This window comes from Pseudorasbora parva, chromosome 15 (genome assembly GCF_024679245.1).
Source record: "Pseudorasbora parva isolate DD20220531a chromosome 15, ASM2467924v1, whole genome shotgun sequence".
Lineage (NCBI taxonomy): Eukaryota > Metazoa > Chordata > Actinopteri > Cypriniformes > Gobionidae > Pseudorasbora > Pseudorasbora parva.
Window position 1 is genome coordinate 34,162,403 of NC_090186.1, and position 15,515 is coordinate 34,177,917.

At 37.9% G+C, this 15,515-nt stretch overlaps 1 protein-coding gene across 8 annotated transcripts in view; it reads right to left on the reverse strand.

The window, feature by feature from the left end:
- Window positions 1-15,515, reverse strand: part of enah (ENAH actin regulator) — a 148,940-nt gene that overhangs the window by 99,093 nt on the left and 34,332 nt on the right. For 3 of the 8 annotated variants that reach the window (XM_067417860.1, XM_067417859.1, XM_067417852.1), the window contains exon 1: window positions 7,877-8,263. The exons of 2 other annotated variants lie outside the window; for them this stretch is intronic. In XM_067417860.1, coding sequence (XP_067273961.1) covers window positions 7,877-7,965 — 89 coding nt within the window. In that variant the 5' untranslated portion in view covers window positions 7,966-8,263. Of the gene's footprint in view, window positions 1-7,876; window positions 8,265-15,515 lie in introns of those variants that run through there. 3 more of the 8 variants (XM_067417861.1, XM_067417853.1, XM_067417858.1) reach the window with 2 other exon arrangements.

A 15,515-nucleotide genomic window follows, 5' to 3' on the forward strand; every position in this document is an offset into this window, starting at 1 on the left:
TCATATGAGCTGGTTTGTTTAATGGATTTTGAATAAGTCTGAAACACTGTAATAAACTCAAATTAATAAAAAATAGAATCAGAAATTTTGAATCAGAGCTTGTGAAACAGAATTGAGCATCTGTATAGATATCATGCCTTATTTTCCAACAGGTTTCCCAAACAATCGCCTCATCTGTCATTGGTCAGTTAAACGGGTGTTTCCTCTCCAAACTCATGCCTTTGGCTGAGCCAATATAATCATGTTCAAGGATATTACCACCACATGGTTTACTTGTACTTACTCATGTCTGCATATTTAAACTGGGATACGAGAAAGCACACGAAAACTGAGAAAAAAAATTACACACTTCGAATTTAATAGAAAAATGGACCAAATAATCAATGGCAACATGAAGGGCTAAATATCTCATTTTAAACCATTCTACGTATCCCTAAGAGGGCAAGAGACTAAAATAACACTTCTGCTGCATTTTACCTACTCAACTAGCCACAGGTGCGTGAGAAAGAGCAGACAGGAGCTATTTTAAACCATACTCCTGTAACAGAGATGGCTCAGGCTGAGAGCTGACTGCTCACAGGGAGCTCGAGGGTCCACGGTATGGTGTAGGCGTAGCAGGGAGCTGGAAATAGGCTCCAACTCCCACTGTGAGATGTATACCGTCTCACAGCCACAAGGTGAGATCAGCATACAGCGACAAAAAACTGAAACCCTGAGCACCGTCTGCAAAATGAGATCATGATTAATCTCACAGGATATACCTTAAATACATACAAGACATAAATAACATAATACAAGAACAGGCACTTTTGACTTCAAAATTTTCCTTCTGTGGCCCGTGGAAAAGATGGCATACAGGTTTTGAAACAACAATTGATTAAAGTGACTATTATGCCTTTTCCAATATTCCCTTTCATGCAGTGTGTAATATATCTGTGTGAGAATCTAAAGGGTCCGCAAAATTTTACAGATAAAGTTAGTGAAAGAAAAGCAATTCTAAAATAATTCTGATTCTGAACTGCCGAAATTAGTCGTCAATAATACCAGTCTAACTTGCGTAACATTCAAACGTAACAATGCAACAAATTTGCATAATCGATAGTTTTCATTGGCCGCCCGAGAACGTCTTTCTTTGACCCACCCTGAAGCAAATATAGTGGGTTCGTGTTGTGTACATGTCATGAAGATGCTGTTTTCTGCACTGCCAAAGCAAATTCTTTGTGAACGCTTCCAAAGGATGAGGATGTTAAGAGTCAGTGGTTAAAATGTCTACAGTTATACAACAGCAGTATAACCAGTCATTTTACTGACGATTGCTTTTCAAATCTCTGCGAGATCAATGTGGGATTTGCAAAGCGATCCATTAAAGTTTTTTTTGGACCAACTTGCTCCTCTGAATCATGAAGTAGGATTAATTATCGATATATTTTTTACAGTGTTTACAATGTATAGTTGTGTTTTTATATATTGTGTAGGTCTCTGGCCAACTCGCGTTATTACTATCTTACTGAAATAGTTCTGCTAATCAGCTGTGGGCCACTATTACCTAAATTGGTCTCCATTAATGTAGATTGTTTGTCGTTCCTACTACTTAGAGTAATTATAAAGGATGGAGTAAGATTTTGGTTTGCAAACTATGATGTAACATCAGACGTTCACATTAGAAAATATTTTTTTATAATGATAAAAATAGTTGCATTGTTGAAAATAAGAACTTAAGTAACTTGATTAAATAAAGGTTAAATAAATTAATTAAAGCTTGGCTAACTTATGCACCATTACTGATGGACCTCAATAAATGAGAAATATACACATTGCCTAAAGACTTTTAGTCCTAAAGAAGTTTAGGTCAAACTGAGAAACGTCCTGCTCAAGTCATCCTTGCGATGGAGGTTGGCGTTTAATAACTAGTCAATGTTTCGTCACAAGACTCGCACTAAAATTGATTAGGTAAAATCCACACCCTTGTTACTGTCTGTCTTCACAGTGTGTACAATCGCTGAGCTTTCAGGAGGCTTCCGGAGCTGAAGTACAGATATGGTCATGAGCTTTTAGTCTCAAACACAAGCTTTAAGTGATTGACCAATCACAACATACTGGGCCATCTGACCAATCAGAGCACAGTAGCTCACGGAAAGGAGGGGCTTAGAGAAACAATCTTCAAACGAGTCATTTCCACTCTTTGAGATGAGGTGATTTGCAATGTATATTATTTACTAGAAATATTTACTAGAATATTATTTATATTTATTAGAAAATTTAAGTGTTTTTAACCTTTAATGTAAACCTGGGAACATGTATAACATGTATAATAGGGGAGCTTTAAATAATTTCAGTTTACAGGTGAGCCCCATTCTTATAATTACAAGCATGAGCAAATGTTTTCGAGGAGGAGTCAGTGTAGGTGAGGAATTTCTGAATTTTGCTCTTCTTATATGACGATAAAGGAGGCGTTTGGAAGGGGGGATGTCGAACTCACTATAAGAAGCAGCATGTCAACCAATTCAGCTCTTGTATCGGTTCTCCTGTGCATTTAATTTCCTCCATTTTGAAGAGGATACTATCCGTGATACAATCTTCATGCCAATTCAAAAGATTTCAGACGTAGTGATCACACACTAGTGTCGAGAGAGACATCCTCATAAGTCACAATCCCTCGTTGGTGTTTTTGCTCTCTTTTGGTCTTTTTATAGACTGAGGAATTAAAGCCATCACCTTAGCAACACTGCGTACGTGGGTGGGTTTTATGTGTAGCTCCTACATAATACTGGGAAAAAAGTCTGTATGAAGGGGGGGCAGAGCCATTCAGGCTTCTCTTTCACTTGCCTTTTGTTTTGCTCTATAGCACAAGCTCTAAGTGAATGATCAGCGCTAAATACAGTTAACTGGTCTATCCCCCAGTCTATCCAGAGTTATGTGAAAATATTAGATGGACGTTAATACTCTCAGACTGGTGTTCATTGTTCACCCTTACTATGATCCTTAGCAGCTAATGACAGTGACTGTTTCCTTCCTCAGTTGAGATGGAGAGTCCCTGAGCTGCCAACACCTCACCTCCTCCACAGAAACTGCAAAAACTGGCTTAAAAATACACTCCACTCACAAACCATGAGTCACGCAGAACACCCGTTTCGGTAGATGCCAGTGCAGATTCATTCATGCCATGCTTTGCAGGACAATGGGAGACATCATCACTGTATAAACAGCCCTGGTGACATCCTCTGCATGGGCAGCTATTTGTGAGAAGAGTCTGCTTTTAAGCCACTGGCAAGGGGACAAGAACACACTTAAAAAGGGCAGAAACCAATGCTAGCAGAGGGATGCTTATACAGTTTTAATTCACTGATATTTGAGTACGCACACAAAACAGGCTATAGGAAAGCTGAAGAAAAAAACTCAGCACCCTAATATCAACTATAGCATTAACTTTAGTGAATCAATTGAGAATTTTGTCTGGACATCATTGTAGGGGTGGGCAATAAGACCAAAATCTTATGTCCCGATATGAGTCATTTTATTCTATACTATGCAAATTCAATACATTTCAAATTAAAGTTACAAAAGTAATTCAGCCGTAAGAGGTTTTCTTTGTACTGTTGTCTAACTAACAGTAATGACACAGACATCAGCAGGTTTATTATGCTGTTGTCACTTTAGCTATTTCCCCGCCAAACACAGAATTTTTCGTTATTTATGAGAAAACGCTTCCAGGCCAAGAACCAGGGGTGTAACCCCGGCATCCTGGCCAAATTTGCCCATTGGCCCCTGTTCATCATGGCCTCCTAATCATCCCTCTCTCCTGATTGGCTTCATCACTCTGTCTCCTCTCCACCAATCAGCTGGTATGTGGTGAGCGTTCTGGCGCAATATGGCTGCCGTCGCATCATCCAGGTGGATGCTGCACATTGGTGGTGGTTTGAGAAGATTCCCCCCTTCAATGTAAAGCGCTTTGAGTGCCTTGAAAAGCGCTATATAAATCAAACAAATCATTATTATTATCATTAAAAACTGAATTTTCTGTGTTTTCACTATTAGACGCTAGGGGGCACTATTGCACATCTTCCAAATGAGTGCAGAATCTCCTGATCAAAACACACGAGTAAGACACAGTAAAACAAGTGATCGTATGTAATCACATGCATAAGAAAAATAACGTGATCATCATCATTAAACATCACATGATTTAAAACTGCCAAATGTTAGTGAATGAAATGTAGACCCAGAACGAGCTACAGGACTGTTCAGGCATTAAGGGTGTGGACAGACTCAATCTACTCCATCTGTGTTTGATCCTCGCTCTGAATCTGATCTGGGTCTTTCACAAAAACATGATTTTCTCAGCTTTTGGTTAAATTTTTTTTTTTTTTATTATTTTTTATTAAACATACCTATGTTCAAGTGTTGATTAAAAAAAAAGGAATGCAAGAAGCTAAAATAAAACTTTTTTTGTTTGTTTGTTTAAAAGAAGAGGCTTTTCCATTTGATATATAGCATGCTCAGATATTCATAAAACAAAATATTACATTTTGGTGAAAATAGTCAAAAACCCTGGCGGTGACTGGCAACTTTTTTTTAAAATGCTGGCGGGGGAAAGAGTTAAGAGCAAATGCACGGATCCAATATACTGTTACCATGCATTTCTTTTCTTTCCTTAAATGACTGTTACGAGGACACTTGCAACACACAAAGTATGTGTATTTAACCGTTCAAGGTCAATTACAAAGCGAAAATAACTCTGTTCAGTACTCACATGCCTTATGGCCAGCAGCTTTATGTGCACTTCTCTCTGACAGCCCTCAGGCCTAGTTTGCACCTGGTATTTAGAGGCGTTTTGATCAATTGGATCACAAGTAGTCAAGGGAGACATGCACCTTTACACCTGGTATTTTAATCCGTCTCTTTTGTTCTTACATTTCTTACTCGATTTGTTCGGTTTATGGCGTTTATGCCAATCACACTGCTGCTGGCGACAGCATCAAAGTGGCCGGAAGTCATTTATTTTCAATGTGAGCCAGCGGCTTACTCCGGCGAGCAGTGGCGCGGTGCATCTTGGACAATTTGGCCGTCGAGGAGACTTGAAATCAGGTCAACTTTATGGTAATGAGATATGACGCAGTTCAGCGGCAACCAATCGGAATGTAGTAGTCCTCCGCTTGAGAGGATTCCAGAGAACACAGTCCTGTAAACTTATGTTCCTATCACATTAGTTCAAACTTCAAACAGTAATGTAAAGATAAAGATAAATGGAAAAGAATTTAATGAAATTGTACATTTTTGTCAAGAATATAGTGATCATCTATAATTTCAATTGATGAAAATGTCTTATGATGTCTTATGTCTCAAGCATCAGTGAATTATGACCTATCCTCCCCTCTAAGACACATTGATGAAACCACAAAGCACTTTCTTAAAAAGGTCGAAGAAAACCTTGTCATTGTGGAAAATAAGTGTTTTGAATGTTTTAAGTCAGAGAATGTGTTAGTGAACTGAGGATGCAATACTTTTTAGACCACAAAACACTTCAGAGATTGTCTATTCTAACTGATTTACAACATGCCAATATATATTGCAGCACAAATGTATGCCTTTTTCCTTTAGGCGTCCTTGTTTGACTGGCCATTAAAAACATCAGCAAAATACTGCTATCCTAAATACATTTTCTCTTTGACAGCTGCCATCTGTCATCTTTATCTAAGCAGTGTGTCGGGTATAATCCACACAGTTTGACATGTAGGAAATTCAAGATATTCATGGTTTTGTAGTAAAGCCAAACGGATGGCATTATGACTTAAGTATAAGAGATGATACTTTCCTCTTTTGATGAGGAACTTGTACAATACGTTTCCACTTACAATTGGAACTCAAGCTAACAATAATTACGGTGACCTTTGACAGCATCATGGAAACCACAACCTTCCCTTCACACACACACACACACACACACACACAACTATTCTATTACATCTCATCACTGAATGGGTAAACCTCCCAATTTTTACCCTGAAAGTATACATTCACTTCTGAAGATAATACTTGCTATTCACTCAGCAGAGAAAGTGATTGGATGTAATTTGCCATCTCTTCGGGACCTGTATACCCCCAGGACTCTGAGGAGGAAAGTTAAGATTGTGGCCGATCACTCTCACCACTTTCTGAAGTTCTCCCTTCGGGTAGAAGACTGAAGTCTACAAAGACAAAAACCTTACGCCACAGGTTTTACCCATTTGCTACTGGCCTTATTAATGCTTCTTCTTATGCATTATATTAATGCACACTACTCTGACTGTATGTTACGTTTTTACCATTTGTTTGTTGATGTCTTAGTCTCTTTTGCTATTTTTTTTCTTAAAGCACCTACATACCACAACAAATTCCTTGTACATGTACTGATTCAGATTCAGATTCTGAATAAACAGGACAGATTCGGAACAATCGATTGTAAAGGAACATTTTGCAATTGTGTAAAAATGTGTTTATATTAAATAGCAACAACCACAATAATTATAAACATATATTTATAAAAAAAATACCTAATAATAATAAATACACACATACACACACAAATATAGATATATATAGATATATATTTATTTATAGACGTTTTTTTTTTTTTTTTTTTTTTGAGTAAATGTGGTGCTAAAACAAAGGTGTTAACCGAAACTAGCATTCCCGGCTCATAAAAATATAGTGTTGATACTATTATTACAGTTCTTTTTATATTATTTTATTAAAAATAAAATTAAAAAAAATATTTGGGAATGCTAGTTTCAGTTAACACATTCTCTCCACTTTAAATGTAAAAAAAAAAAATCACATCTCTCTCTCTCTCTCTGTGTGTGTGTGTGTGTGTGTGTGTGTGTCATATTTTAGATATGTATATAAATAAACATTTAATTTTTAGATTTAATTTAAATATTTTCCATATGTAAAAAATATAAACTATAAATAAATGCATTTAAAGTGGAGTAAATGTTACCAAAGCAAAATAGTGTTTACCAAAAAACAAAAACAAAACTTTAAAAAAAAAAGTCCTGGCTCATAAATCATAAAACTGGTTTTCCTTTGCAGTATCCAAAACATAAGCATCAGCAAAACAAGGAATTTCAAAAAGTCTCCTTATTCCAGAAAAAGCTACCGCCAACACCTCACCTTCAGAATGACTGAGGCTCTCTGAAAAACAGGTTCACACTGTGTTTACATACACCAAGGCAATTAATTTTTTTTTAACAAAGTAGCAGCATGCGAGTGCTGACAGCGACCTGTTTTGCCTCCACTGAGCACCCTTTCACACCCAAAGAACGCACAGTGACTTCTCACACCAAACCTTTTGCATGCATGGAGGTTCCCCTCAAGAACGTCATGAGTGATTCTTAGTCATGGCTGCGAGTGGCAGCATGGTTTATAAAAACTACATGGAGAAACACCTTTCCTCCAAAGAATTTGAGCACTTGAGAACATGGTTGAGACCCCTTGTTAGTAAAATGAGAACTTTGATTTGGTCTGCAATATTTGTGGGATGGGATAAACTAGCCATGAATGTTTGATGAGTGAATTTGCAGTGCACAAATGTTGGTAGCCTGCCACTGGTTTTACAGGCCAATTTGTGCATCTCCAATCCATTCCACAGGGAACTATTAGAGCACATGAAACTGTAATCTTACTGAAAACATTTTCCACCACACTTCCTAAAGCAGCTCACACCCTCCATAATTACAATAGAGCACCGCTTTATTAAACCCATAATCCCAGAGAGCCAACGATGGAGAACAAATTAAACCGATGTAAAGCTATGCATTTCCACCATGTCTTTGAGCTACATTAAGGATGCAACAGTTGCATAGGAAAACAAACCCATGAAGCCTGGGTGTGTACGTACCGGTGGACTTCCATTTTCGAAGGGAGGGAGCATCTTTCATTCAGTATGAAGCCGGACACCTTGCATTGTGCTGCAGACTGGAGCTGCATGGCTTCCCCCGGCTCCGACGCTGCGGATTCGATCCCGATCACACTCGCCTATTCATCGCGTTCCCTCTATTCTGAATGCATCAGTGATTCATTATTTAGAGATGGGCGCAAGTCAGCGGCGCTTCTCCATGCTGCTCGCGTACACAATCCCGCTTTTCACAGCGCTGGACGGTAACCTGGCAACAAGCATTTGAGTGCTCACAGTTGTTAAAGGAGATCACGTTTGGGAAGATGAAATTGCTACGCTGTGTTAATACTGCTCAACTGAGCAGGCTTTTTCCTGCCCTGCCTCTCTCTCTTTCTCTCTGTCTCCCTCGGTCTGGTCTTTCCTACCCCCACCCTCCTCCTCTCTTTATTCTGTGCTTTTCGGTTTCAATAGTGATTTATCTTTACTGGCTAAGCTTGGTTTTGAAGCAGCATGTGCACGCAGTCATCTGTGCAGAATGATGTAAACATTAGCTCAAACGCATTATTTCAAACACAAAACACTAATATTTAATGATTGAAAATGAGAGGTAGCTTTGCCATCAAAAAGAAGTAAACCTTAAGTGACCTCTCAGGTCACCCTGAACTACTTTAAGCATATATGTAAATGTGAGTGTAGAGCACTTACGGTGGGCTGACACTCAGTACTCAAGGGGGCGCTATAGTTGCCATTAGATGTTGGTGTCATTAAACAACACGTGTTAAAGGTGCAGTATGTAGTATTTTTGCAGGAAAATATCCAAAAACAGCTAGGCCAGTGTTATTTTGCTCAGCTGAGTTCTTACAATATCCAACTATTTGTAAATTGTGAGACAATTCCTGTTTTAACCAAGGAGCCGTGACGTCTAAGGGAGTCGCCTGTCAATTGCGTCATATCTGCGTTACCGTCGGTTTCCCGGGTTTATTGGGCAGAAACGCTTTACTCTTTTTTATTTTCTTCTGGATTCTGTTCTATGATTAAATACAGACACTTATTTCTTTCTTTTTTTAAACATTTTGTCTAAATGTGTTACATTTTGTTTAAAGAAATTAGATAATATTATACGTAGAAGTAGTAGAAGTACTATTACTACCACTAATTTGAGAAGTACATCTTGCTATACAATATAATGCTGTTTTGTCAATTTGAGGTCAAACAGAACTAACTCTTCCCCGCCATTGATGGAAATTTCCAGCTTTCCGTGTTTTCACTGTTATACGGTAGGGGTGCTATAACAAATCTTCTGAAAGAGTACTGAATCTCCTGATCAAAACACAGGAGAAAAATAAGCAGAAACAAGCGATAGCATATGTAAGCTATCAATAAATAACGCGCTCATTAACATTAAACAGCATCAAAACTGCCCAATGATACTGAATGAAATGTGACTCAGAATGAGGTCTAGGACTGTGCAACCTTAGATGGACTCAATCTACTAAATCTGTGTTTTGATCATCATTTTAAATCCGATCTGGTTTTAGTATTTGACAATAATGTGATTTTCTAAATTATTGGCTCAAAATGTAGCTTTTTCTAAAATGTATCCAAATTCAATTGTCGATAAAAAAAAATGCATAAGGTTGTTTGTTTGTTTTTTTTTAAGAAAAGCAACTGTTCTTTTTTTTTTGATAAATTGCCTTTTCTGATAAATTTTGCCTTTTTTAAATCTTCTAAAGAAATATTCAGAAAATTTGGTGAAAAATGATCAGAAATGCTGACGGTAGCTGGCAACTATAAAAAAAAGTTAATTTTATCATGAAGACTTGAGTTTTTAGCACGCGCATCTGATCGTCTTAATGTAGGTCAAATATAGGAAATGACTCCATTTATTGTTGATATTGTCGATTTTTTTGTTTTTGTTGTAAATATAGATTTAATCATTCAACCCTACCTCGAGGCTCTAGCATTACAGTAGTTATAAAGTAGTTTAAAAAAAAACAGAAAAAGACGGTTTATGCTGATATTTGAAATATAGCAACCCTAATCTGATACCCTTTGTAACGCACTCAGTAGAGAAAAACACAATACATCACTAAAGATGTACTATTGTATAAAACATTTACAGAGGTACAATATAATCCCTTTAAATTGAAAAAAAAATTCAAGGTACTGAATCTTCAAAAACCAGGGAATGATTTGCCCAGCACACTGAATTAAACTTTGTTCCAACTGCTGAAGGCTGGAGGCCAAAAAATGAGCAATCAATCTGAACAAAATTGCTGTCCACTACCCTGTTCTCAAATGGGAACAGCTCGACATGATACAGAGCTGAAGAGGGCAATAAAGTCAAATTATTTACGTATTTAAAGCATGATCTCTGAGCAGTAAAACATGGAAACATGTGACAGATGCACTCTGGGATCATGTGGTTTGGTGCATGGCACAGATCCTGTGGTTTGCGATTGTCTGGCTTGTCTCCACAGGAACAGATGGGTGTGAGTGACAGGTCAGGTGCAAAAGAAGGGCCTTGTCATTTTTGAGGGTGGGGTAGACTCTGATCATAATGCGCGGTCACGCTCTAAGCTTCCAGTCTGTAAACTGCAATTAATCACTCAGGCGCTGACGAGGGCAGCACCGGTCAAGGACCCATCCAAATCAACAATCACTGACAGGGACGGGTTGACAGCAAGAGAAATCAATATGACTTTGGTGCTTCTCAATAGGGGTGTCAAGATGCCAAACTTTTAGTAGTCGATATCAGTAAAAATTCATACCAACTGCAAAAGAGCAAATATGCTAATAATAATTTAACAATTATTGAATTGTAATAATATTATTATTTGTTATTTCAACGCCACAGCTAATATCCTATGATACTAATGCAATATTCAATAATAATAGAAATTCAGGTAGTTACAACAACATTTACAAAATGTATATGCAAGAAAATCATGAGGAAAGAGGAACGAGACTTCACTAATTTGTGTTGCCAGACCTTTCTTAAAAAAAAGAACGAGCCTACAATAAACCAAAATAAATCTAAATTCTTAATGGGTGTGTTCACAAATGTTCGCTTGATTCATTTGGACTGGACCAAAAATTTAAATTAATTCAATTAATTTAGTCCTGGTCCACTTAGTGTTCGCAGTGGCATTTTAACACCGAACCTAAAGGCACAGGGATATGTTAACAACCTGATAGGTCAGCTTTTATTACGCATATTTTGTGACGGAACGTACCGAACATCCAAAACAATGCTGTGTGCTGGGCTAAATGCTCTTTTTGTGTATAGGCCTGTCGTGATAGTCAATAAATCAATTAATCGAACCTTGCTAATTTTTCCGGCCGCGATAATTTCCACTTGAATGCTTGTTTGTTTTCTTCACCTCTAGCGCAGACTGTGTGCCGGCGTGATGAGACGTCATGCTCGGCCAGATTCGCCAGGAAATCGTGCTTCTTCGGTTGCAGAGCCACACGCAAAGTTACAAAATTTGACGTGCACACCGCCAAAGCGAAACTTTAGCTGCGTCTCATTTCGTTTAATTTTGAAGGCTGCGTCCTCCGGAGGTCACATCCTGTGAAATATGCAGTATACAGAGCATCCTCAATCAGAATTAAAAGAGACGTCCTTTGTAGGACACACAAACAATAAGTATCACGTTGTTATGCCAACACATTCTGCCTCGTTGTGCTCTCACGCCAGTTATATGAATGAAACTTATTCATAACTTGAAAATGCCTATGAAATGTTCCTTGTCTTAAAAAGCAATGTACCGTTCTAAACGTTTAAAAAGCACTAAACACTTGTAATCCTGTTTACCACAACTATCTGTTACTACAGACGTTACTATATCCTACAAAAACATGCTGAAAACTAATTACATTTAACCACCACATCAACGCTTGCATGTATACAGACTTTTCTTTCTTTTTTGTGCGGTGGTGGCGTTTTTTCTAATAATATAAAAAAAAAGATGGTTGTTAACAACAACGCAAAGAATTGTGGGTTATCTGCAGCAGCGAAGGATACACCTCACGCACACTCCGAATTCCTGTGAAAGAAGGGCACATTCGAAGGTCGCATTTGGAGTGTCCTACTCACTTTTTTAAATGAGACAGCCTTATGATGCATTCAGCCTTCAAATGTGACCTCCGGAGGACCAGCCTTCCGAAATGAGACACAGCTTTTGACTCCACTCTCCGCATTGACGCCATATTTGCTGTGTGCACCCTCGCGCTCGCATAGCCGCGTTGAGTATAAACAAGGCTTAAAGCTACACTGAAGTTGGCATTTTGATAAATGCAAGTTAATTCCTCAGTTCAATCTTACTGATCAATCTCTACAAACATAAGTTCCTGTAGAGATAGTAATACACAACCTCCTTTTTTTAACCAAAAAATTAAAAGCATATCATAAATGTCTTCTCTCTTGCTGTAGCAAAATCTCACCTATCCGCAGAGATGGTCAAGTCCAGTTCAGTTTTTGCATTACATGATTTTTTTTTAAAAACAGTATCCTAAATTGTGGATAATTAAGCTATATATCATGCTTAATTACATTTCTGGAGTGTTAACGATTAAAAGAAAAAACAACAACCATACAGAACCAAAAACCGTGACCCAAAAACCATGATACGAACCGAACCGTGGGTTTTGTGAACCGTGCCACCCTATGCACCTAAAACACAACCATCCGTTGCAGTTTTCATCCATTTTATTAATTGTTTTTGTTTGTTTTGATCATTTATTGTAGGGCTGGGCGATATGGCCCAAAAAAAAAATCCCCGATTTTTTCACCAAAAATTCGATTTACGATTTAAAACGATTTTTTCCCCTCCTACTTAAAATCAGTCTGCAGATGACAAAGAAATTGTTCAAAACAAGTTTTAACTTTATTTTGTTTAGGTAAAATTAAATATTTGCAGCTTGGTAGAAGTGCCACCTGGGGTGCAAAACTTTCAGCATGTGAATAACCCCGGACTATTCCACAGTATAAATGGGCACCATATCTTTTGCAATATACAGTATACATATCAAAGGTTTATGAATTGATATGCAGATAAAATTAACTTTTATTAACAACAGTAATGTACAAAAAAAGTATAGGGAAAATTTAAATGTAGCCTAATGCTCTTATTAAATATAGATTAGCATTGTTCTTCAATAGTCTCACACTGAACTGTTCGACAGCTTCAGTGATTATTAAAGGAGCTCTTTACTTTACTGTAATTTAGTCACAATTTGAAGAAAAGTTTAGTTTTTCCTGAGACTGTGACTTCGTACTTTCCATACATTAGGGAGTGGAAATCGCTAATAAATCAATAAGTGCTCTTCTGCTGGTTATAGTGGTGGGCATTTCATATATTTTTTTAAATAAAAATTCTACAAAATGGATTACACATTTTAAAAAAAATAAACTAAAAAAAACATTCAACTATTTCTTTCACAAGACCCCTTTAAACTTTTAGTTTTACAAACCATCACATTAAAAATAACATTACAATCGGATATCTAGAGCTTTGAAGTGCTGGAAATAAGTGTGAAGCTCTTGAAAACCATTGGAAAGTGCTTGAATTTTAATCTCAAAAGGTTGTACGAATCCTGAGATAAATAATGACAACAACCACGTTAAATCCAAGTGGTTTTACTACAGTACAATCGTGGTAAATGTTGGTGATTTGTGACTGAAACCCCTGACCAGAGCCGGCCCAGCCACTAAGCGACCCTTGCAATTGCAAAGGGCCCCGTGGCCTGCAGAGGGCCCCCTAGAGAGCGCACGCACCTCGCCTCATCTGTTTGGGGAGGTGTTTATTATACTCGAAGCGCAGACTGGGTGCAGGCGTGATGAGACGTCATGCTCGGCCAGATTCGCCTCGAGCTTCTTCGGTTGCGGGGCCGCACGCAAAGTTACAAAATTTGACGTGCACACCGCCAAGCGAAATTGGGTCTCGCGCACTCCTCGTTGACGCAATTTTTGCCGTGCACGTGCGGACGCGTCAAGTATAAACAAGGCTTAAAGCTACACTGAAGTTGGCCGTTTGATAAATGCAAGTTGATTCTTCAGTTCAATATTTGTGTCTAAAAAAGGCACATAAGTTCCTGTAGAGATAGCAATACACATTCTCCTCTTCTTTTTTTTTTGCCAAATAAATGAAAGCATGTCATCAATGTCTTTCTCTTGCTGTATCAAAATCTCACCTAGCTTTCCTCAGAGATAGTCAAGTTCAGTTTGTGCATGATTACATGATATAACAATTGTGTTAATACTGTATCCTGAATTGTGGATAAGTAAGCTATATATCATATTATGCTGAAGTAAATTTCTGGAGTGTTAACAAGTAAAAGCAAAAACAACAACAACAACCGTACAGAACTTAAAAACCGTGACCCTAAAGCCGTGATACAAACCGAACCGTGGCTTTTGTGAACCGTGCCACCCCTAATGTGTACCTAAAGCAGTTTTCATCCATTTTATTTATTGCTTTTGGTATTTATTCAAGTGTATTTTTTGTTAACAGACTGAGTCCATTGCTTTTCTTGTTTTTTGGTTGTTTTGTTAATTTATTGTGGATATTTAAAATGTTTTCCATATCAGAGTCTTTAGAGATAAAAGTTTATTGATCTTTAAAAAAGGTGTACCTGCATTATTATGCCATTATCATTATTTTAAATGAAAATGGGTTTAGAACGAAAAATCGTATCATTTATCGCAATAATTTCTTGACCAATTTATTGTCCAGCAAAATTTGTTATTGTGTGCTGTTTTTGCCTTTTAAACTCTGGTGTCAATTAAAAATGTTTCTTTGATGGTCAGTGAAAATCACTTTATCAGTCTTTTTATTCAGCAAGTTCATCCGTGTGTGTTCATTGCACTGCACTGCCATTCAGCTCAGTGGTATCATAATTTTCCTGTTAGACATCAAACATGGAACTCAACTCAAGAACTCAAGGTCTTTTATTGACGTTCTGTACATGTTACCACATAAGAACGAAATACGTACTCAGGACCAGCAGCGTAAAAAAAAAGATAATTATCATACAGTAGGCTACATAGAATAATTAAAACATAATTTAATAGACTACAAAATTTTAAAGTAACATAGTAGATATATGTACAGTATAGTTATAAGGTAGTCATTGCTTTTCTTTAGGCCTTACTTAAAACGGTCAAGGGCCTCCAACCAAATTTTGCTTAGGGCCCCCAAAGGTCTAGGGCCGGCTCTGCCCCTGACCTTCGCTCAGCTCTGTTTGATCTGATATCTGTGGTTTATAACAGAATTCTGCGCCGACCGCTTCCACTAGATCACCGTAGCGATGGTGTGTTGATTTAAACGGTCTCTCACTGGATCAGCAGCGCTGTGTATCGTGTCTGTCACGAGATTAGCCCGTGTGTGAGCTCGCGCTGCGTTCGTGTCAGCGCAGCTTTAAATGAGTAGGCTATAGCGCCTAGCGCGGTTCCGTTCAGACTTCAAACACACTTTGCAGCGGGGTATTGTTAATTGTTCTGTGAAAAACTGAACCAATTACGAATGACACTGTATGTTGTTAGACGCGATCCTTGTTGTTTGTGTACCTCTGTGGCAAACGCGCGCGGGGAGGGCTGAGCCATTACGGGAGCTCAGAGGGGAGCGTCGGCGGATTTGAA